This window comes from Melospiza georgiana, chromosome 12, assembly GCF_028018845.1.
Source record: "Melospiza georgiana isolate bMelGeo1 chromosome 12, bMelGeo1.pri, whole genome shotgun sequence".
In the NCBI taxonomy this organism is placed as follows: Eukaryota; Metazoa; Chordata; class Aves; order Passeriformes; family Passerellidae; genus Melospiza; species Melospiza georgiana.
The window spans coordinates 11,130,797-11,155,734 of record NC_080441.1 but is presented as its reverse complement, the minus strand read 5'-3'; the positions used below and the strand labels follow the sequence as shown (position 1 = coordinate 11,155,734).

General features: G+C 40.7%; 1 protein-coding gene across 5 annotated transcripts in view; it reads right to left on the bottom strand.

Annotated features, from left to right (window-relative positions):
• Positions 1-18,753, bottom strand: part of VBP1 (VHL binding protein 1) — a 39,133-nt gene extending 20,380 nt beyond the window's left edge. For all 5 annotated transcript variants that reach the window (XM_058032722.1, XM_058032716.1, XM_058032718.1 and 2 more), the window contains exons 1-12: positions 18,568-18,753; positions 10,955-11,097; positions 9,696-9,771; positions 8,760-8,862; positions 8,483-8,576; positions 8,267-8,378; positions 7,137-7,243; positions 6,477-6,518; positions 2,957-3,042; positions 1,770-1,893; positions 1,023-1,159; positions 607-710 (exon numbers count right to left, since the gene is read on the bottom strand). In XM_058032722.1, coding sequence (XP_057888705.1) covers positions 607-710; positions 1,023-1,159; positions 1,770-1,893; positions 2,957-3,042; positions 6,477-6,518; positions 7,137-7,243; positions 8,267-8,378; positions 8,483-8,576; positions 8,760-8,862; positions 9,696-9,771; positions 10,955-11,097; positions 18,568-18,700 — 1,261 coding nt within the window. In that variant the 5' untranslated portion in view covers positions 18,701-18,753. The remainder of the gene's footprint in view (positions 1-606; positions 711-1,022; positions 1,160-1,769; positions 1,894-2,956; positions 3,043-6,476; positions 6,519-7,136; positions 7,244-8,266; positions 8,379-8,482; positions 8,577-8,759; positions 8,863-9,695; positions 9,772-10,954; positions 11,098-18,567) is intronic.
• Positions 18,754-24,938: the final 6,185 nt, after the last annotated feature.

The following is a 24,938-nucleotide window of genomic DNA, read 5'->3' as shown; positions in this document are numbered from 1 at the left end:
GGAGGGGGAGAATGACAGAACATATATCAAAGAAGTTAGATACTGCATTTTTGGCTTCAATAATCTACCTTTTAAATAGCATATGAGAGTATCAATTCCACCTATTAAAATACTAACATTTACCATGGTGTTATCACTGCCTTCTTTTGGCATTTAAGCCACTTCTGACATCAAACCTGACCATTCTTTGGAAGGACGGGTGAAGAAACTGGGGCCCACAGCTTTTTTACAAGAACTCTGAAATTACCAACACCTTTTAAATGAGAAGTATATTAAATATTGCTTAATTAAATGGAAACACTATTCCAGGATGTTCTCAGTTACACCTGCTTAGGTTTTATTTGCCAGTGTTTTTAAACTTAGATCTTGAGTTATATTTCTTCTCCCTGTCCCCTTTATTGAACAGTTCTGCTCCTGTGTTCCATCAACACTAATGCTATGTGTTCAAGGAGTTGGTCAGAATTTTAGATTATTTACTTCATATTTCGTTATGAATGTTTGGATGCAAAATAGTTAAGGTTTGAGATGCAGATTCAATTAAGTATGAACCCTGTATTCTAAGAATTCCCTTATCATTTAGACAGTCAAATCAAGGTATGAGCTCACCTCCCCAGGCATTGCTTGCTGATGTTGATATAGCTGGAGTACTTTGCACAGTTGGAACAAATGCAGGCTGAAGATCAAAAAGATCACTAGAAAGGTTGGGCATGCTGGATAAGAAATGAGAGACAGAGAGCATAATATAAAGATATGTAACAGGCATTGCATTCTTGCTTTTATGAACACTCTTACCAATCTCATTTTCTCTTATTTGCTAACAGCCCATCAACAACAGTGATACAACAAACTGGCAATTAAGCACTTACTGACAAAATTATTGTGTGTACACCAAAAGAATTATTGTGTGTACATCAGCAAAAGGTACCTGAGAGGTAACCAGGATCACAGTTTTGCAGTTGATTGTGGAGTTACAGGTCAGTGCAGTAATACCTGTTTCTTTTGGAAAGCAAAGTATCTCTCACCTATTTGTTGTGGGTGCTGGTGCAGCAAAGAGGTCAACAGCTACAGTGGTATTCACACTTTTTCCTGATAAAGTGCTTGGGGATGCTGATGTGGAAGTGGAATTTGATACTACAGAGATTTCTCTTAATCGCTGCTCCTGAAAGGTAAGAGAGACAGTTGGCATTTTAGTCTTATTAATTTGTTAACATTTCAGTCCTGGTCCTTTTCAAAGAAGAAAATTTTAATTCTATGAAGTCCTAAAAACAGAAAAATAACTGGAGTTAGAGATAAGGGTATTTGTTTTAACAAAGTACATAAAAATCAAGATGAGACTTTGATGTTTTAAATAATTCTTTTTTAATCCATATCTGCCTAGAAGTAAATCATTTCTAGTCAAGCTACACATTCCAGGGTCCTCCACAGTCAATCAGAGAAACAGCTCAATGGACCTTTGTTCAGGAAGGCTCATCTCTCTACTTCATGAGTCCCTTCATGGTCCAATTCAGATGTTCAGAAATCAGTATGACAAGGTGCAACCCAATCATAATGTAGCAATGTAACAGCCTTGCTTAAATTAATTTCAGGTTTACATCCCTTACTACTTCTAGATATGTTCACTGCATTTTTAGAGCACTGCTTAAAGCACAGGTGTATGTTTTACACGGCTCACATTCCTCACATAAAACACCTTGCAAGCTTCATCACCATTCACTATTTATCCAGCTACAAAAAATCTTTGAATACAAACCTTGATAAAAACATCCTACCTTAAGTGCCTGCAGTCTAACTTGCTCCTCCTCCAATGCCTGCTGCTTTTCTTTCTCATCCATCCTGCTGAAGGACATTCCTGTATTGGCAAGTGTGGAAACAGCACTGGATAGGGCACTGGCTCTAAAAGGAGCAAGAATTTTTAAAAATATTATTAAAAAACCCATGGTCAGGTATACATCACTCACAGTTTCATCATCAAGTGCCTTATCTAGTCGTGTGTCATCCTCCTTCCCAGTCACCACTTCCCTCTGGTACATAAAAGAGCAGACACACCAAAACCAGTTAGGTGACAGAGGCACAATTGCACAGTGTGACTCCCTCAAGTTTCAGTGGTTAGGAACTGGAAATGTGGAACACAGCAGTTGTCTTTCCTCTTTAAAGTTATCTAGACTAGACTGGAATGTTATTCTAATGTCAGAGGCACAGAAAGCTTGTTTGTACACTGTGTAACAGCAAAGAAAGCACATCATTACACACAGGAACAGAATATTGTGGCAGTGAATCCATAGATACTTGAAAAAAATAATCTGAGGGGAAAGACAGTAAATTGGGAACATAGCTCAGCATGATACATTTATCAATATTTACCAAGTTTCTGTGGGACAAAGTCTATGCCAAAAGAGATTTCTCATTATTCAGTCAGAAATATTTTCATTCATACTGATACTGTACTTGACAGAAAGAATAACACAATTTCTTTCAGCACAACACATCTAAACTAATTTGGCTGTTTTGAAGAGGGGCTGAAGAACTTTTAGGAGAAAGTTAAGATAAATTCATGGTCTGAGAGGTAGGCCATGAATATATAAATAATAACAATTCAGATAAATACCATCCTATCTTGGGTAAGAAGAGTATCAAAATCCAAACACCTTATAAATGTTACAAGTCAAAGGACTTCAAAAAAGTAGAAGCTAAAATGAGTAACATACAAGATCTCAGCTCAGTGGTTTATTACAGCACAATCAGAAGTCCATCGGAGACACAGGCAGACATACCAACATTTCAAATGTGGCTAAGCTATCAGACTATTACTCACTAGATGTTTCATTTATATGTCTAGGAAGATACATTCAGCAGTGAATAAAAATCAAGAATAGCACACGACTGAATCCTGAAAATTGGTAGAATGACAATGGCAGATCTTAAATACGGGCACTGTTGTAATTCACTGGGTGCTCACCTGCTGGCAGCAGAGACTTCCTTTGTTTTCTTTCCCTCCACAGAAGCCAAATGCTGTTCCAGTGCCTCAAGCAAGCTGCTGGGTGCCTAAAATTAAAAGTATTTATAAAACACTGCTTCTATCAACACATCCTTGTTTAGTACACAGATTGTTTTTAGTTGGTGAGAAAACCAAACAAAATCTCACACATCAGTAATGCTGCCTTTGGGTTTTGCTGCCATCCTACACACCCAAATTCCATCTGCTCAGTGGGGGTTCCTTAAAAGGAGTAGGATCACAGGGGCAGGAGGGAAGGATTCCCCACAGTGGCTCTGCTTCTGTGCGTGCAAGTCAGATTCTTGGTTTTGGCAACAGTATTTGCTGTGTTAGAATTAAATGAATAACCCAAGCTGATGAAGCACTACTCCCTTAAACTCACACAAGTCCCCAGACAAAGACCTGGCATTTTTTATATATTTTCCCAAGTAACAACAAAAACCCAGTCACTCTCCACTCAAATATTTACAGTCAAAGGCTTGCAGTAGAAACACCTGACAACAGCAGGATGTTAGGTTTGATAAAACAGGGAATCAAATCCAATCTGATCCCAAGGACACTACTGCAGATTGAGTAGCTATTCAACATGTAACTGCACAATAACCAACTCAATTATTCTAAGTGAAAGAAATCCTACTGTAGATTCAGATGAAGGGAATGTACCTCTAAAATGTAAATCTATTTGCCAGCTCAGTCCTCCTCACTTGGCAGGGTTTCAGAGACATTAAGCCTCTCTTACCACTTGCCAACTTTCAGGAGGTAGAACAGATATAACAGGCATTGTTTGGAGGAAAAATAAACTTGCCCTTGCTAGCCCTTCTGTACCAAAAGCTAGAACGAGGCATTTCCTGGAAAGAGGAAAATATTATTCACACAAGGCTTTGGCAGGCAAGCTCCCCTTTGAAATACTGGGCACAATTCTACCTTCCCACTTTCATTGAAGGCAAATTCAAGCTAGATTACTTCAGAGATGGAAAAAAAAAAAAAAGCAATCAAAATAATCCTATAAAACTGCTTGTCTTAAAATGAAGACCTGAGCTTGTATTTCTTAAGTAGAGCAAGGTAAGCTAAGACAGTGTAGTTACCTCACCCCAGGTCATGAATAAATTCAGCGTTCGACCCAGACAGCTAACTCCCAAGGGGGACATTTTGAAATAACATTTTGGAAAGGTATCAGGGACAAAAAACCCAAACCAAAAAACCAAACCAACAAGTAAAAAACCAAAACAAAAAATAACCCAAATCAATCCAAACCTCCCCATACTTTTACCTTTCAGGAGGCACAACAGCTTGCAAAAGGCATTGCATGGCACAGCTGCTTAGATAATCTTAGTAACAGGAGACCATGCCCTAATTCCAGAAAGCTTCTCCTCGTATTTTTTTTCCTCCCAAATCCACTCAAACTTATTTGTATGGAAATGCATATTCTGTACTTACTTTTTTTAAAACCCTCTGAACAACCCCCTCAACCACAAGAACTAAACCAAACAATCCAGTAACCTCCTCTGAACTTTCTCACTATTGCACATGGCCAACAAAACATCAGACTTGGAGTGAACAGGATAGTTTTATATCAGAAATTATACCTGGGCTAATCCAGCCACTGACTTGAGAAAGGCTGTATTTCATTATTCACCTCCATCCCCCACCCCACAAAACACAAGACAGACTAACATCCATACAGAGGGAAACAACCCAGTTATGTTCATGAAATACAAGAACAGCTATTAACAGAAAGCAACATCAACAGGGCACCTACAAAGGAAATTTTCTTCACAGAAACAGGCAAAAGTGGCAATATCAAGAAATTACAGCAGATCCTTTTGAAGTGGCACTAAATGGATGGACAATTATTCAACTCATATTAAATGCCACAATTTTTTCTGTCTAAGTGGAATGTTTAATAGTGGCACTGAAATTGCAAAAATGCACAGGATGCTGAGGTCTACCACCAGCTCAGAATTGCTTTTCTCATGTAAGTGCTCTTACAACAAAACAGCTGAGCTATTAGAAATAAAACGTTGTGGGCACAGTAGATATTAAGTATTTTCTCACTGAAAGTTTCAGATTAAAAAAAGCAGCAAAATGAAGTTAAATACCCCTACTCCTAGTAAATAAAAAAAAAACCACTTGCTTTCAAGAGCCTTTTAATGACCCAATTAAATGGCCAAGTGCACACTAACCCAGTGAGGTATAAATAACTTCAGTATAATGTGATTAGCATAATACAGCCCAGCTGAATACTGCAGTACTAATCAAAAGACAAAGTATGACGCTAAGATCAAACAGCAACAGAAAACTTCAAACTCCTGTTTTCAGTCATTACCTGCCCTCACCCCGATGGTTTCAGTCATAGTTCCTTTTTACCACATAGGCAAGTTCTTAAAGTCATTAATACTAAATGCTAGGAGCAAGCATTAGAGATCTGTGCTTTGAAGCATGCTTGATTTCAGATGGAAATCATACTGTAGGCAGTAATGAACACCACTGACAATGGCTTGGGTTTGAATTCCATACTAAAAAGACACTGATTAAGGTTAGGCAAATCTTCACACTAAATATATTTTTCACAATTAGCCCATGAAATTGAATTTCAAGAAGCTAGTGTAGGATTAGATGTGACTGTTCCAACATTACACATTGGATTGTTAGCTTGTCACTGACTGCACTCCAACAGCTCCAGTACTCAGCTCTAAAGCACTGCAGTTTGTGCCCAAGCCTCCTCAGGCTGTTTATTGCACCCTGCAGGTTACTCTGTGCTACAGAAATAATGACAAACACACTGCTCTGTTGGGCTGGCCCTAGGTGAGAAATAAAACATCCCTATGAACTGAAGGGACTCACAAAAAATTATCTTATTGACCTCTGTGCACTATCAGTGTTTCCTGCTCACCAGGTCAAACAAACCATTTTCTCACTTCCCTTCTGCCCCTCAGTTTAACCTCACTGGAAGATGTTTCCCTGCATTTCACCTTTCAGACTGAGTTTTCCAGCACACAACCTGCATGGCAAATGTCCCTCATACTACTGAATAAAATCAAAGCCAGCATTAAGAGCTGATATAGAAACATAAAATTTATTCCTCAGACTTAAGGGGACAGAAAAAAAAATTCAACTGAACCAGCTCACTGTCATCTTTCAGGGTGTTGGAAGACATTGGAGTGAAATAGAAGGCTTTCCTCTAGGCATGGAAGATACTTCTGCTCACTTACCAGGGAATCCTCTGTGATAAAAACCAGAAGTTCTTGAAAAATATTATTTTCTGTGGGTTTTATTGCTTTAAACAACCAAAAAATCTTCTTAAGAACTCCCAAGTGTAAGTACTGAATACATTTAATCCGTGTGAGAAGCTACTATACATATTTCCCACATATAAATACATGAAAGAGAACACAGCCTCAAGAAGATTACTATGCTACATACCAACCTTTAAAAACACAAAGAAGAAAATAACTGGGTTGATCAATATGCAATGTATACTGACCTGAGTAAGATCTGGAATGTCACCCTGATCAATTCCAACTTGCTGGGTTTACAAAAAAAGGAAAAAAAGTACATTACTACATGCAGGGTCAATGAACATAAAAACACATTCAGCAGTGTCTGAATGTTACATAGAAGCTAGCATATTAAAAAGGGATATTCACAATTTTGTGAACTGCTTCAAGTTTCATTAGGAACACACCTTAGAAATCAAAAATACATTAAACTGCATCTCAAGGCAAACTCAGCTTTTCATCCAGCCTAACTTTCATGCAGAAAAGCCTGCTAGAAGCATTAGAAACAGCCACATTGCTTACTGGAACTAGTTATCAATTTTTAAGTACTTACAGTAAAGGAGAGCCCTATAAATATCTTTAAATAGACTGCAGTAATCAGTTTATACATTCTGGAGCATTCATAAAATTTATAATGATACTTCAGAAAGTTTAATATGTGGTCTGGCTAATAAAAAGGATATACCCAAGAATCCCACTCCATGTTAACAAGCATATACAATCTTTAAAATATCTAATCTCTAGAAAACTTCCTTGTGTAGTGAAGTTAAACAAACAATCTGTTTCAAGGTGTTTCTGTGAATATTGGTTGTGTACCAATACAGACAGTTAAATTATATCCTTTCCATACACATAGATTTATTTACCTCTGCTACTTTGAGGAACTCTGACAATTTGGTCATTCTGGCTAGAAATTTTTTGTAAATATCCAAGCCTTCTTTGCACTGGTTCTTCTTCATATCAAAATATCTTTCTGAGGATGCAAATAAAACTCTTGTAAGATAATACCCTCCCAGGCAAAAAGCTGACACAGTGTTATAGAAGTTAATTTGATACAAAGTTCAGTAACAGGACAGTAGTAAGTCAAAGCTATTCAGGTATTCAAGCTTATAGGAATAACTGAAACCTTTTATAATAAGTCAGTCAATAAAAACCCACTGATTTTTCTGTTTCACTGTGTTAGACTATAATGCAAAAATTTATTAAACATGGATGTGAATCAGTGCAAATTGTTAAATTAGGTATTATGGTGAATATTTTCACAAAGTCAGCTTTTTTTCTAAAAGCTGGCAATGAGACAAATTATTTTATAATTTGAAAATTTTCCTGGTATTTATTTACCTTTTTAGACCCTGAATCAATACATTTTGATACTGAAGTATCAAATGTATACTGAACTGACCTACCCAAAGGAGCATCAACCACATCTTGTACTTTTTATGGTTCTGCTCTATATACTTACAAATATGGCACTGTGTAAAAATTAATGGATTAACAGAACAAACTGATGGCTTCATTCATAAATTTGCTTAAATAGTAATGAAAAGGCTTTGCTAGGAGCTTATCACCCTTTTAGAACAACCCTCAATTTCATCTGATCAGCTCAGGCAGATTCACGTACCAGTCAAGGTTTAAAGAAAGAACAGGAAAACAGAATTCAGCCATACTGTGAGTATATTAAATACTCAAAACACCACATATCTCACCAAACCTTTACAGTCCAATTGCAAAGGTTATCCATTGCACTTTCATGGCATTTTTGTTTCAGTCTCACCAATCACCCTCTCATTTCACTTTCTGTTTCAATATGCATTCTTCCAGGTAGAAGTGGATGTGTAAGCCTATGCTCCTGGTCACTAAAACTAAGACAGGCTTCACTTAACAGCAACAAAGCAGAGAAAATTTATTAAGAAACTGAAGTAATAAATTGTCTATGTTCTTTAGTTTTTTTCAATATCTTTCACAAAATTAAAAGCTAAAAAAAATTCTCACATACCTAAAAGATTAATAATCCCCTCATTGTATGCTGCAAAAAGTCTAATGGAATCTTTAAAGAGGAGCATAAAGGCAGCATTTATAACACCATTTGTTAGTTCATTTGGATTTGCCTGTGTAGAAAGCAATGAGAAAGTAAATTAGTATTTAACAAAATAATGAAACTCTCACTTCAAAGTGAGAGGATGTTACTTAACACTGAGCTTAAAGTACTTACATCAAAATCAAGGAGTGCATCAAGCTGGTTCTGTATGATTGGAAGGGTTTTCAGAAGCTTTTCAGGATTCATAGTTCTCATCACTCCATCTATCCTACAGAGTAAAGGACATACATTTATAAGATATAGAGATCTCAGCACACATTGTATTGTTTCAACACTGCTTCCAAGGGCCAAAAGAGCACCATTCTATGGCAAGTTCAGGAACAACTGTGTTCCTCCTTGTCCCACCCCCTGCAACAGGAAGGGTCAAACACAAGTAGCAGAGTAGTCTTACCCTCTTTTCATTTTGGTGAAGTCAACTGCTACAAGTCTATATGAAAGTGCTTTTTCATTCAAGTATCTGCTGTATCGCCTAATGAAGGTAGACATATCATAGCCTGGAAGTTAAGCATTTGTAAATTAGATATTTTGAAAGGAAGACTGAAGTTTTTCAGTTCTTTTCAAGAACTGTTCTCCTACTAGCCTATTTTATGTCAGCTTGCATAAAAAGTCCTTCCTAGGCACTTTCCAGGATCTTGAGATGAGACATTAGTTTCTTCCCAAGTGGCTAAGATTAGGAAAGCATTTGGTGCAATTATGAGAATAAACACCTAAATACATTAAAATATTAGGCAAGAACTGAGCATGAAAGCTTAGGCAAGCACCAAGCAGTTCTTGTTAAAATGTACTTGAAATAAGAATAAAAATGTATTCCTAGTGAAGTGCTGAAGAGTTGGATAACTTATCTGCCATCTCTCAAAACCCACATAAAAACCTAAAAATGTTTTCTACCACTAGCAAGTAATTGAAGGACTTATCAGAGATTTGAAGAAGTTCTCCCTATTTATACAGCACATCTTAGTTACCATTCCATGCACCTTAACAGTAAATATTTACTGCTGAGTCTTTAAAATGCAACAACAAAAATTATTATTGTACTGATAATTCATCAGGTTTATTCTAATGAGCATTAAGAGCTCACTTAATAAAATTTACAGCTGTGTGTGCAATGCCACATACATTACAGATAGATTTCTAGTACTCACCAGGTAACTCAGAATCTCACTTTACCTGTGTCTGCATTCTTGGCTGGACATTCTTTGGTGTCTCACACAATAAAAATCAAACCAGCCTTCCACTTAAATGTCATTTAGCTGCTAGTGTGCACCAAGGCATGCACCACCACAGAGAAAAAGGAGTAGAGCAATCTCCTTCAGTGAAAGATCCTTACCCTGCATGGCACTTTTGTCCAGGTAGTTATTTAGGTTGAACAAAGTGTTCCGGGATGCAAGATACTGGATAAAGCGCTGTTGGTGAAGAAAAAATGGAGAATGTAATTGTTGTGAGAGTCAAAACACAGAAGCATTTTACAAACTACACTTACTTTGTAACTGTTTCTTGTGACCTCTATGAACAATAGGAATTAGTCAAAAGGGGGAAAATTGGAGGAAAACCTAAATACTCATTGGCAAAGCTTCTGACATCCAAAACTCTATTTGGCAGAACTATAAATTTAAACTAAACAAAGAGACATCACTGCTCATAAATAAAATACAAATAATCCTAGAGGAAGCTGTCTAGTTAACTTTGTACTTTAGAACAGCCAAGCTGGAAAAAACAAAACAAAAATACTACTTGCATAACCAGGCTCCTGAAGTTTGCTGCAGCTCAGCTGCTGCAGTGTGAAGAGCACACTCTGTTTTACAGGTCATTTCTATCAAGTTCACAGAGCTTGGCAGAGAGGAGGAACACCAAGCTTTCACAGCAGGTTAATGGCTGGAAAGCACTTCTAAGAATTGTCACTTCAGTGTTACCAGTGGTGAGCAATCATTTCTTAGGTCAATGACCACACACAGGCTCAGGACTGTTACCTGACCAAAGTTTAGCTTTTAACACAAGGCTTGTGCAAGAGAGGCCACATTCCTAACTCCATGTTATTGACTAGGAAGTTTTAATAAATTGTGATGAAATAATTTAGGTGAATTAAACACAGTAGAACAGTGCTTCAGAGGAATGTTAACAGCAACAACATATGAAGACTCAACCCATTAGATGATGTCTTGCAAGATCAAATATTCTAGTCACCATATTCCTCTCTCCTTTACCAAGTATTCCTTCTTATCAGTTATTAGGTTGGCTGCACATTTATAGAGAGCTAACAAGACTCTTCTGCTGTGCTCTTACTGATAAGCACTACCCTAATGAAGTAAAGCTCATCAGAAGTCTTTCAAGCCTTTATTCTACAAAGGTCACTCATTATTCCCTCACAGACCCACCCAGATACCTGCAGGTAAACTGCAAACACTGATATATTTTGGTATTGAAATAATGAAAGGAGTATTTTTTTTCTTCAGGACACATACTTTAGAGCTATCAGCAGAGGAAAAACAAAATCTTTGAAAAACTGAAGTACATATCTAATGCTTTACAGATTGAGACAATTTTTTAAAAGCTGTCTAGTAGGCTTTAAGAGAATAAATCATGTCTTACCTCATTTCCATACATCATGAGGTGGTGTGTTGTAATTAGAGCTTTGAACACTACAACCCAGCTACTGTTTGCAGTTCTCTCAAAGAGTGTATCTGCCAACTGTGGAATATTCACATTCATTTCATTTGTGCACTGTATTAGATCTAAATTAAAGGAAAAAAAATCAAAGCATTACAATGAATTACATGCTCAGAGAATCAACATGTTATTTTGTGGTTTTTACATTGAGAATTCATACTGGAAGCATTAACTTCAGTTGTTTAAGAAATAATTGAGGTCCTTTATACTCCTTGCTCAGATTCACTACATTTTACTGAAACACTCCAAGTATGAACTTCAAAGGCATTTCAATAATTTTATGGAGTCCCAATATCTCATCAATAAATAACCTGTTCCATTAAAATCTAATTTGGAGCCCAAATTAGTCTCTGAAAGCCAGTGTGAGCTGGCTGGATGTGTGACCTTCTGGATGCTCAGTGCTCGAGGCCACTTCATCTAACAAAAAAAATGAAAATCTGAGAAGCAACAAAAAGCTGAGACATCCCAACCTCATGAGATCAGCAGGCAGCACAACCCTGCCATTCCCACCTAGGCCTGAGTACTCACATATGATGGCAATGAGATGCTATGAATCTGTAAAATATGCCTCTTTTCTGTAAGAATTAAGAGCAAGAATTTGCATCTATGCACCCTTCCACTTAGCTTAAAAACACCTGATCACAACCCTGAGTATTTTGTGGTGGATCATGGTAGGTCTCAGGCTTTCATACAAAAAAGCTCTTTGTGTCCTAGACTGACAATAAACTCAATAGTAGAACATTAACTTGGGAGGTCAGAGACAGAGAGGTTCAAGACTTAGCCTGAGATTTAGCACAAAACCAGGGCAGGCTCCAGCACACACATGGGAAGAGCACTTGTCTGAGAAGGCTACAGAAGGCACTTGCTGAGAAAAGAGCAGAGAACTGAACCCAGGACTACTCTAAACCCCTCAAGACATGCACATCAGACATTTCTTCTCTCTGTGCTAAATTTGGCTCAGGTGTGATCAAAGTACACCCTAAGGACTGGGCAAGGCCAGTAAAACAAACATTTGGTTAGAAAAGCTTCCTTTGTGGCCTCTCATTGAAGCTGAGCCTGTGAGCAGCCCGTGGGGAGCAGAGCCCAGTGCTGTTTGAGCAGCTGGTCTGGATGAGGAGCTGGAGGAGGGCAGGGCCTGGGCAGCAGCTGAGAGCTCCAAGGTGCTGGCACCACTGAAACAGCCAACTGCAGCACAGAGAGCACAGACTGTCATCAGAAGCATTTTAAATGTCAACTTAGAGCTCACACATTGATAATTTAGGACAAAATACTTCACAGAAATACTGCACTTAAATTTCTATCTATCTTTCTAGTCCACAGAGTATATTACAGATGGACTTCAACCAAAGATTGGTTCATTAAGACAAAGTCCTTCGATTAAGAATTGCTGTTTAAAATAGTTTAATAACCAGAGTAATTTTAATAAAGAATTTTAGTATCTCATCAAGGTAAAAAGCTATAAAATGCAAGCTATAATAAGTTACTAATTTCATTCAAATGTCAGAGATTTCCAAGTACGTACAAAACATTGAAGCTGGGATAAAAACTTTCACTCTTACTAGCAACACACAAAAATGCTGCAATAGCTGCACAAAAAGAAGAGCACCAGAAAGCAGCTTTAAGCAAGCTACACATCAAAACCTTATTGCTGAATAGTATTCAAATAGTGCAATATTTACAAATGTGAACTTTCTCAAAACCCAAGTAATTTGTTAGCTACTACTCCCTACTCATGGTTATACCACCATCAGATGCTCTGTCAAATTAACAAGTACTTTAACCTAGAAGTCCAAACAGTCTATAGGCAATTATTGCCCCATATCACAAAGCAACAGCCTCATCAATTGAATGAGTATTTTGTTGTGACATTTCCAAGTAGTTATCTCAAAACATACTAAGGCAACTAAGTCTTCCTGAATCCAATCAGTTTATAATCAGGTATTATAGAAATACATGGGAAATACTGAGCAGTATCTTAGAGCAGCAGCTGATGTGTCTGTACCCCACACAGAAATGTTAAAGGACTATTAAAAGTCCTACTCTCAGTTTATTAAAACCAGCCAACCAAAAAAATCTCACTAACTCTTCCAAGAGCAATACCTATAAAACTAGGGAAGAGTTAAAGAAATTCCATTGATCTGCTGAGGTCAAAGACCACACAGCTTATCGAAAATATTAAATATTAATTCAGCACAAAGTCCTTTTGCTTCACATAACCAGTAAGCAAGTCAAAGTTTTCACCGAAGATTTTTCAATATTAAATATGCTCATTAAATAACAGATGGAACTAGAAGGAAGATCCAGGTTAAAAACCAAAATCTTGCTGCTCTCCAGTCACGCTAGCCGAGGTATTTTCATTCGTATTTTGCCAGTGCTCCCCAGAGATTTCTGTCCTGTCACCTTCCCTCAAGCTCAGGTGTCCCAGCAGATGTTCCAGCAGGCCCCAAGGTGATGCTAACACTGGGAGATCCTTTGCACATTCTAATGTCTGTGACTGCTATTGAGTGTTCTCACAGTGCTGCTGGGGCACAATGTGACAGGAATCCTGCTGCTACACCTGCATGCAGTGCTCTAGCAGGAGAGCTCTCCTCAAACCCCACATCCATAAAACAAGTTTTGTTTTATGCCAGAATAAAGGTTTGACTTCCACAAGCAGCCATGCAGATCTCTTCTGTCAGGTGTCAGTAAGAGAGTGAAGCTGACAGAGCTCTGCTGCATTTGAGAAGCTCTTTTGTTATTGTTTCATTCTCAAGTGTGGACGGTTCTGTGTAAGATACATGTCTGTCCATTTCAAAAGGCAACCAAAATGAAATACCCCACAAAGGCAGGGCACTAGGAGTCTGATTGAAGCTGTGCTGAGTGAGCTGCCACCCCGTGCACTCGAGCCATGCTGAGGGCAACCCTCACTGGCTGCCCTGAAGACAACTTTTACAGGGGGTACCCAGCACAGCCTGGTCTTTGAATCCAACAATCTCCTTCAACAGCCAAGCACTTAAATCACAGTTACCAATATCAGAGAACACATGCTCAGACAAACAAAAGGTCTCTGAAATACTAAACTAAGCAAAAAATGTCAGTGCATTTCATAGGCCAAAACTGGACTTTCTTAAGAGTGTGTTGCAAAAGACCAAGTTTAAAAATAAGACAGCTTCAATAAGGCTACTTAGGGTAATGGAAAAAAGTATTATTTTACAACTAGCAATAAAAATAAAGCTGGCGTTACATTTTAATCCTACAATTGAGATACATAAAAAGAAATGCAAGTGCCATTTCTCTAACATGATTCTTGTAAGCCTGCAATGGGAGTATCTATACAGAGACAACTGCAGGGATCTATTACAGCTGGTGGCACAGAAGGAAGAGGCTATTATCCCATACAGCTGGAAGGAGAAAGGAACACATGCACCTGAGAGACTGACAGCTGGGCAGCAGTAACATGGATGTTGGCAGCAAAAACGGGAATGAAATGCACAGGGTGAGTGATGCTCATTTTCTTATCGCAGTACTTATATAAACACTTCACAACTCAAAGCATTTTGCCAATTACCCAGAGGAATCATTTCAACTGCAAGTGAAACTGCAGCGCTATTTCTAGAATGGAATTTAGAGACATGTTAACATCACACAGGGAAAAAAAAAAAGAAAAATGAAAATAAAATAAAATAATAAATCTAACAGCTTTAAACCAGAAGAGTACCATAGGGGTTTTTCAAGCAGCCTGGAGGAGCTGTGAGTATCTTACTGCCTAGAAGAGTACTTAGTATTTCTTTTCCACAACTCATCTGAAATACTGGCACATCATCTATGAAGTTATACAGCTCTTCAGAGAGCAGCATAAATCCAGATATTAAAAACAAAATAAAAAATATATATATATATATCAGGTTTTTGGAAAATTCTCAGAAAAAAACTGACATACTTTTCAACTTTTAAGTAATAGGAAAAGCCATAATTTTCTTGAGTCAGGAATCTCTCTCCCGAGAGCTGTAAATACATAAGATAAAGGCAACCATAATAGTTTAATATTCATGTATTTCTTTCATTTTGTCACAGGACTGAAACTGCTTTAAGACAGATATAAGAACTAAGACCATTTTCCTCAGTCCCAGCAGTCTTAAAAAAATACATTTTTTTCTAGAAAGTTGCATCATAGATGGCACATTACAAAAATGTAAAACATCAGAGTCACTTCAGCCAACTTTCTCAGTGTAGCCAAGGAACGTAACAATTTTTGCTGGAAGACTTAAAAGACAGCATTCAACTGTTACAAACATTGTTTTGCCCTTGTTTGCTCATAGTGCATGTCTGAGAGCAATCTTTAAATTTCAGTTATTTTATAACAGCTAAATCTGAATTTTGAGTTACTTTACCAGAAGCAAAGCAATTGTTTTCAATTGTTGTGTCCCACTCCCCCACGAAACAAGGACACAGGACAGACAGCCCATAATGTTTTAAGGAAAGCTATATACAACCCCTATTTATAGATCCCCACAATATTAATTCTTTTTTCTGTTCAATTATTGTGCTGAAAAACTTCACAAATTGCTAAAGAACTTCAAATGAATGACAGCCACTGGTCTGTGTAAAGGATTCAAAAAAATGCCTTTGTTCTGTATCACAACTTGCACATCTCTGCAAGAACCACACTGCATCAGCATTCAGTTGACAGACAAAAGCTCAGGTTGCCAAAAGAAAGAATGGGCAGTACCAGAATGACAGAGCCAGAATTAGCACTTCTTAGAAGGTTTCCAAAGCTTGTATACATATGGGAGTTTTAAGTTTTGATTAACAACATTACCTTCCCCTCCCCTGTGCTTCTTTAGTGAGTTGTATACAACTTAAACTTTTAAATTAACACAGTAATGAAAAAACAGCTTCTGTTTAAGCTGCAATTAATTTAGGGGTTTGTTTTTTCCAAGTTTTGGTCTACATACAAGTCTACTCAGCCAGTTACAGCTTGGCTACAGCTTTGATTTATTGTTTTTTCTTGTGATTCTTCAGTGGTTAGACAAGAGGATGTTTGCCTCCAAAGGTGTAAGAGCCCTGCTCTGCTGTAAACCAGGCTCTGAGGGCTGAGGGAGTGACAGAGCTGTCACCAGGAAAGAAGAGACAAGACCTTCAGGTGCTCCACTGTCAGCCTCTACAGAACATTTTATAGTATCTGAAAATATTACAAAATACTACAGAAATAGATCTGTTTACTTATTTAGGACACCATGACCTACTTTAAAAGGTAAATCCCCAAGTATACCCATTGACATTGCTTAGGTTTTTGGGGTGGATGTTTTTTCACTCTTGAAGTAAAATATGACTATACTACTCAGCAGTTAGTAGTCAGATAAACCACAAGACTCTTAAATACTCACAGACACTGGATATGTAACACCTTTCTGTAAAAAACTATATTGAAATTCCACAGTTTTTCTTGCTGAGGAAACTTGGCAGTAAGGGGATTTTAAGAATTAATCTGAACAGAGGGCACAAACTGATACTCCTCCACAATCCCTGATACAACTGCAGCAACTCTCAAAAAATTGTTCCTGGTAAAGCTTTTTCCTGAGCAGCAATTACAAATAATACCAGATGGTGTGGCATTTTGAATGGCACACACACATAGTGACCAGAGTACAACTACCAGAGTTTTACATTAAATCCAAGCTATGTTTTCCTTCATAATGTACTTAAATTGGGAAGTACTTGCACTGTATCTTGGAAAAACATACTGTATGATTTTTTTTCCAGAGATTGCTGTATTTTGTATCTACCTGCTCATATTCAATACAAGTAAGTCTTGTGTCAATTGAAAAAATAAAAATGCCACTCAAAGAGTTGCAGATGTTTGCAAAGCAGTGCCTGGGTAGGCTCAATGAAGACAGGAACATGTTCACTGGGAATTTTTAAACCCTTTCAGACATATTTAAGGTACCATATTTCACATCTTTTTTTTCCCTACCCCACCTCTAAAGCATTCCTCTCTTTCAGATACCAAGTGATAATAAGATTTTTGTCTGTCTTAGGCTGAAGTCTGAGCAAATGAAGTACAGCAGAACACAGAACTCACGTGGCACAGAAGGGGACTGTCAGGAGACTGACTGACAGCTCCAAACAGCCTGGGAGCAAAAGGAACTTGTTAGTCAAAAGGCAATATCAGTTTATGGTATTCTCAAGTTAAGAATTGTTCCATGTTTCCATTTCCTTATTTTGTAAGGGTGACTTGCAGCTGATGACATTATTTCAACAGTATGTTCAAACAACACACTACCTTTTTTAGGATTCAGAACCTTTCAAACTATTGAGCAAGCTGTCACCACTTTCTGGCTTCCTGTTATGCTGCCATTTCTGGACTCAAAGGTTACCTCACTGAACTTGTAGCACAGGCAGAACACAGACCAGCAGAAATAAGGTAACTTTTAAAAGGTATCTTTAGAAAACAAATTGTCAGTTACCCAGTTTTTAAGCTTTTCATTTCAACACAATAGCTGCAGTGTTCACTACTGTAGCTGGATGCCACCCATTCAGATCAGTAACAAATGAAATATATATTTGGCTGGTTTTAACTGTTTGATCCACACCAAAAGCTCTCACACAAGCCAGTATGAGCAGACCAGTGTCACAGGGTCACACATCCCAACTATCCTCAAACAATATAATCCAGAAGGCTTCTGCGAGAGCCTGAACCAGCAGCACCTTTAGTACCATCAACTTGCATGAATCCTGCAAAAGTACCTGCCTGCCTTTGAAGAAACCAGCAAAAGGCTTCAAGCCTTTTTTCCTCTCTTTAATGGAAACGCACACGCACTTATTTCGCTTTCACAAGCTGCAGAGCGGGTATGCTACAGAATGTACAAGGCTTGTGCACTTTTGAGCAATCAGACAGGAACTCCAGTTGCTACTCTGTTACTAAAGCGAGGCAACACCACTGACGCTTCTGTAGATTTCAGGGGTAACTCTCGGCATCTTTTGGTACAGACAAAGAGGTTTTAACATACTTAGTTTAAACGTATTAACAGCCATATACTCTCATCCAGAAGAAACGCACTGATCAACCTACGCCCTTCCCTTTACCTCGCTTTTAATCTTTTACCTCGTTTCGCGATTTGTAAAACAGAAAACTATGATATTTCAGGAAATGATCGAAATGTTTAAATGGCTGTAGTCCACGGGATGCACAGAAGGATTAAACAGTGCTTCAAAAAAATTAAATTCTGCCTTGCAACAGTAAACACACCTTTTCCCCAGGTGTCGGATTAGCAAGCACCACTGTATCCAGAGCACAAGAGCTAAGCAGCTCTCAGCGAGAACAGCTCATGAGCTGGGAATATTTTTGCTCCCCGGGCGCGACCAGGTGTTACAAACCTCGCTCCCTCCACGTGCAAAATAAGTTCTGGAGACCACACCAGTCACTTCCACCCAGATTTACCCGGCACCCCCTCCAGTGCAAGCGGCCGGCTCTCCCCTGTCCCCCGGCCGTGCCCGACGGGCTGCCCCGGGCTCGGAGCTCCAACCCCGGGCCCACCCGGCCGGCTCCTACTCACAGTCCAGGTGCTTCTTCTTGGGGCCCATCACCTCGTGGGTCGTCGCCTTGCACACAGCCTTGGCGACGGCCGAGCCGGTCACGCTGTGCTGCGCCGCCGTGATGCGGTCGGTGATCGACTGTCCCGACATCATCGCCGCGGCCCTGGCGGCGGCTCCGCCGCTTCCCCCCGCAAGGCCGGGCCGGCGGCTCCCCCGCGGCCGGGGGCGAGCGCAGCCTCCCGGAGGAAGGGCGCCGGCGGCTCCCTCCGGCAGGAGCGCTCGCGGGGCTCCGCCTCAGCGGCTCCTGTCGGCCGCCGCCGCCGCCGGGGCTCTTCCCGCTGCTCCGCGGAGCGCCGGCGGTGATCGCTCGGCTCCCGGCACCGCTCGGCGCCGCCACCTCCGCCCGCGGGTGCACCCCGGCTTTCCCTTTCACATTACGCTCACAGACAAAATGGCGGCGGCCGCGGCGTCAGGTGACCGCGCGCCCGCCCCGCTCCCGCCCCGCCGCTGCCGAGCGGGGCCGGGGCCCGGCTGGGTCGGGGCCGGGAGAGCAGCGGGAGCGGAATGGAACGGGGATGGCAGCGGGATAGGAGCCGAGGCCGCCCCCCACACCGGGCCTCAGGTGTCCGCGGGCGGTGGGACCCACCCCCGCCGAGGCGCTCCGTGACTCGCCCCCCGCAGCACCGGAAAATCACACAATCAGCTTGGATGGAAAAGACCTGTGCGATCATTGATCCCAGGCTGTGACCCAACACCACCGTGTCAACAACACCAGGGCACTGAGTCTTTTCTTAAACACCTCGGGGTCGGTGACTCCAACACCTCTCTGGGCCGCTCATTTCAGTGTCTAATCACCTTTTCTGTGAAGAAATTCCTCCCAATGCCCAACCTAAACCTCCCCCAGTACAGCTGGAGACTGTGATCTCTGTTTCTGTCACTATCTGCGTGGGGGGACGAGGCCACTCCCCGGCTGGCTGAGCCTCCTTTCGGGGAATTGCCCGCCGGCCCTTTGTTCGTGGGTGGCTGTGAAGGACGGACGGGCCCTCACGGCCGGGGCGGCGGGACAAGCACCGGCACGGAGCGGGGGCCGGGGGGAATGATCGAAATGAGATTTTCATCACAGATCACAACGATTCGGGGTGGAAGGCAGCTCAGGGATGGTCTAGTTCCACCTACCTGCCATGGGCAGGGACACCTGCTAGACGCAGTTACAGTAGTTTTTGTGGTGATGAGTTTTCCTTTCTCTTGTGGACTTTACTTTCAGAAGCAACGTCTGGAAAAAAAAAAAAAAAAAAAAAAAAAAAAAAAGAGCCCAACTTCCCATGCTGAGCCTGTTTCAAGGGGGACTTTAGGCTGGAAAAGACCGTTGTCGCCAAGCAGTGCCACATTTACTTGGCTTTTAAATCCCTCCAGGGCTGGTGACTCCACCACTGTCCTGTGGAGCCTGTTCCTGGGCTTGACAACCCTTTTGGTGAAGAAATTTTTCATACTATCCAATCTAAACCTCCCCTGGCACAACTGAAGGCTAATTGCTCTTGTCCTGTCGCTTGTGGCTTGGGAGAAGACATGAAGCCACAGCCTGGATGCCATGGAGCACTACTCACATGTAGCCAAACCACTGGTGGGTTCTCAAAACCTTTCCAGCTACTGATGCCCAGCAAAACCCTGTGAGGAAAATCCATCCCAGCCAGACCCAGAACTGTGACAAAAGAATGCAGCATCACTACTACTCAGTCAGAGCAAACATTTCCCAGGCCATTCCACACAGGAGTATTTTTTTAATTTCTGCATGTATAGTACACTAATATAAGTGTGAACACTCATACAAACAGAAGATAGAACACAGCAATAGTTATTTTTACTTTGAAGTAAAAATACAAAAAGTAAGGAGAGTAAAAAGTAGGCAGTTATGAGTGTTATAAACAAAAATCTAGCAGCTCCTGACAGTCAACTCATATTTTAGGGTGCTGATTAAAACTGTATTGCTTAAATTATCCCTAAAGTGAAATACACCATAAATATGTGGGTAGACTGCCACAACACCAACCGTTTGCTATTGCAGTACATGTATAAAAGCACTAAAGCAGGAAACACTTGCACTCACAGTACTTTGTATTTCACTAGTACAAAAAACTTTTGTCTTTTCATAATATTTGTACGATATAGAAGGTGTTTCTTAGGTGGTTCAGCATATTCCTTATTGACCATGGCAGAGAACAAGGACTACTGAAATATCTTCTTACCAACTTATGCTGCGTACTTAAACCATCTTTGTATCCAGCACAAAGGTTTATGCATTCTCATTAACTACTGTCATTAACAGGCACTCCCATTCTGTGGGTTTCCTCTACGCCTCCAAATGTTCATAAAAGCAGGCTATAGTTTGAGCCCAAGAACAGTGTGAAGTTCTTGGGCACCAACACCAGCTTGCAGTCACTCAATGCCTTGTGAAACTCCTCTTTTTCAACCCATTTCATTCCTGGTGGTTGCTCTCACTGTGGTGAGTATGTAGTGCTCACCTTGGCATCTTCATGGCAGTGTCCAGAACAGTCCAGAACATTGCCAGGACCTGCCATATCAAAACCCAGCCACCACCCTCTCTGCCAGGGGGATTTAACTTGATTGCAGCACATTGCACATCCATGAATGACCAGTGTGATGGTCTCCATGATCAGGTCCCCTCCTTGATCATGAACCCATATGTGTATTCAGCTGGAGGGATGGGGAAAAAATTAAAGCACAAGCCTATGATGATGCTGTGGGGAACAACAACTCCATTCCAGCCAGACCCAATAAATGTAAAGAGAACAACAAAGGGGAGCAGGGTCAGCAGCAGAGATGTCTCTTTTGATACCATTGAAAAGCACAATAACACTGAACAAATATTAGTGAATGAACTGGGGTGTGTAATGTCATGAATGAAGGATTTCTACAGACCTAAGGGCATAAATGCATTAATACATGGTCACTGATATTAAATTATTGAACATTTCCTGTGCTGGGAAAAGTTACAACCTCTTCAGTCTCACTAGCAGCAGGCAATATCTAGCTGCCTTATTTTTGTTTTAAGGCTTGTAGTTTCTGAGGAAAAAAGTGATCTTGAATCTTCAAAGCCTGAGGGAACATCAAAACAGTAAGAAAAGAAGCGATGGAAAGATTAAATACAGATTACAAATGTCTACATCTCTTTGGGCCTGTCTAAACAGGGAAGTTCTTTTGCAATAAAGGAGGGTGTGAGCTGAAGCACAGCAGCCATTCTGTACTATCTCCTTCCCCAGCAGGGACTCACTTATTGTTCTGTTTCAGAAAGCCTAAATCCCACATAAAAGTGCCTGAGTTGAGTGTTTTCCTTAGCCGTGGTTCTGTCTTTACTCCATGTGCTGGTCAGGCCCAAATCTGAGTTCAAATGTCCCTCTTCAGTCAGTGCATTGACTTGCCCTGGGTTCAGGCCATCCTGTGCACCCCCTGGATGGCTGCAGGTAGAATCACAGAATCATTTAGGTTGGAAATGACCTTTAAGATCATTAAGTCCAGTCATTAACCCAGTATTGCCACAGCCACCATTAAACCATGTCTCCAAGTACCACATCTACACAGCTTTAAAATATCTCCAGGAATGGTGCCTCCACCAGGGCCCTGGGCAACCGGTTCCAATGCTTGACAACCCTTTTGGTAAAGAAATTTTTCCTAATATCAAACCTGAACTTCCTCTGGCACAACTTGAGGCCATTTCCTCTTGTCCTGCCCCTTATTACTTGGAGGAAGAACCTGCCCTTCAGGCCCTGATGTCTGCCCAGGCTAATGCAAAAAGCCTTGCTCATGGCCACTCTCCTGTACCTATGCTTTAGTTCAGATGAAAAGTGGAAATTATGTGTACAATTTACATCTCATTCATTTTACTGCCTTCTGTTTACTATAGGGCAGGTAATGAAGGCATCAGACAGGAAATGTGGTCCAGGCTTGGATGCATATAAATAGTGCTTGGGGATAGTGGCAGTGGAGGGAATGGATGGTTCTGGGCTCCTGCCATGGCTGAATGACTCAGATGGTTTTCCAGGGAAATGAGTATTTTACCAATGAGTAGTGAGTGTGCTGTGGGCTGACTCTACCTACAGCAAACAGTTTAGCAGCAGGTTTGTCAATAAATACCATCTGCTCAGTAGCACTGAATCCAAAATAGAGCACAACCTGCCTTACTGGAGGCTGTTGTTTTGCTGATAGAGTTGAGATAAAAATCACAACTAATTTTTTTTTTAATACTGTGATTGTGATCTGAAATCATAAAATCTAAATTTATTCAGGCTTGTTCAATGCCAGTTTAAACCCAGGAGAGTTAAAATGCTGTCATTAGCATTTTTCCTGGTGGCCAGTAAGACATCTGCATGGAGGAGTGAGCTGTAAACAAGGCTGCTTCTTTCACAGTTCAGGCACTGAAGTGTCTGAGAAACACCTCAATACCTCGATTCCACACTGCCTGCAAGGGAAGGAAACAAACCATGGCACAGCAGAGATGGATTCCAGTGGGCTGAGATGGGGCTTGGGGCTGATTTCCTGATCCAGACTCCAGTCATGAACAATGAGTCAATCCTTGTCCCAGCCTTTCTCCATACAGGGGCACCAAGATTTCTTATTGACTCCCAGTTTTCCATGAGCTTTGCCAAAGCAGAGTGGTTTGGGGATCTTTACTGCTGCCAGGTGTGGTTAAAATTGGATGAGGAGGTTTCTGGGAGAGAAACAAGGCATCAGCATTATCTAAAAAGCCTAATACCAGAAGGAGTTTCCACGTTAGTTAATTAATTCTTACCCGAAGAGAGACGTGACAGGAAAAACTCCACCCACTGCTGTCCAGCTTGGATTTATAGGTACCATATTCTGCCAGTCTCTTTTAATGATCTTGGTTTCCCTCTCTCTGAGTTGTAAAGTGTTGATAAGAAATTGAGCTCCAGAACTGGGACCTTCTATAGCTGGATTCATTCAAACCTTGCAAAACTACAGAATGTAAGAAAATGAGATCCCAAGCTCCTTCCTCCAGGATCTCATCTCAAGAAACCCTGAGTAGTGACCAGGTTTGTCTCAGGGCTGGTTTTGGAGCCCACAAGATGCAAAAATTGTACACAAAACCTGGGCCTTTAAGCCCCTTTTCCAAGCACCCTGCAGACATGACATTTATGCTGAACAGTGTAGGAGTGCTAAAGCCACAGACTGGGTGTCACCTCTCCTGTCACATGAGGGAGGAAGGTCTCACTTCCTCTGTCCCTCCCATTCAGCCCCTGCTGAGGAGCAGTGACTGGGGCAGGACTTGGGAGCTGTCTCCAACTTCTGCCTCTCAAACTTGACTGCTGGTGAAGTTTGAACTTTTAAATTGCTGGCTTTGTATAGAGAAGAGAGAAAAGAAAGAGGAAAAGAAAGAAAGGGAAGGAAAAACTAATCTGTAGTTATGCCACAGTTGCAAAAAGTGCTGGGAGGCAGAAAGGCAGAACTCCCGTGGCTCCCATTGCAGCAGCTGGTTGCTGTTCCTGCCCTTAGGCTCCTCGTGTTCTTTGCAGGTGTATGGCTGTCAATAACAACAGATTGAGAAGATTTCTGATTTATTTCTGAAGTACTTCCCTGTGAAAGAGTTTCTCTTTGGTGAAGAAGCTGTTTTGGTTCTGTCTACTGAGCAATTGACCAAGGTTCATGGAAATCTCCTTTGCCTGACTTCTCTGTTTAACATTACAATTCAATGTTTTTTAAAAAGGGAAAACAAAATAAATACTACAATATGATGCAATTGGTGTAACAGAATTATTCCTGTTTTGGTCTGTTATTTCCTAAGTAGGTTTATGAGAAGGGTTTTGAAAGCAGGAACTGAGTACTGTATCTCATACAAATTCAGGATCTAGGTTTAGGCTTGGAAGATTAGTCTTGGTTTAAGGGGGGAGGGCTCAGTTTTGGCTTTGTGACTGTCCCAGGACAAACCTTGTTTATTTTCCAGAACCATATGTGTGTGTGTGTGTGTGGGTATCTGTGTGTATGAGTACACTGAGCAATTCTGATACAGACAGTCACTGCTGGTGTTAGCAGACACTTGAGGAGGTGTAATTGTCACCTGAGGAAATGGCATGGCTGCGCTGCTCCAAACACTTCAGAGGGTTTGGTTGACAGATAACCAGTGTATTCATTCATTGTTTCCATCACCTTGGGGTTCATTCCAGGGGCCTGTCTGTGAGAAGGGACTCAGTGTAATAAGACAAGGTGTGATGCAGGTGCTGGAGCTGTTTTGGAAACCTCAGAGATTGCACCTTGGAGAGCCCTTGGTCAGGACCAGGAGAGCCATTCCCTTACCCTCATCATTTTAACTATAGACCAAATAAAACCTGCAGAGGCAACCAAGCTAAAATCATCAGCCTAA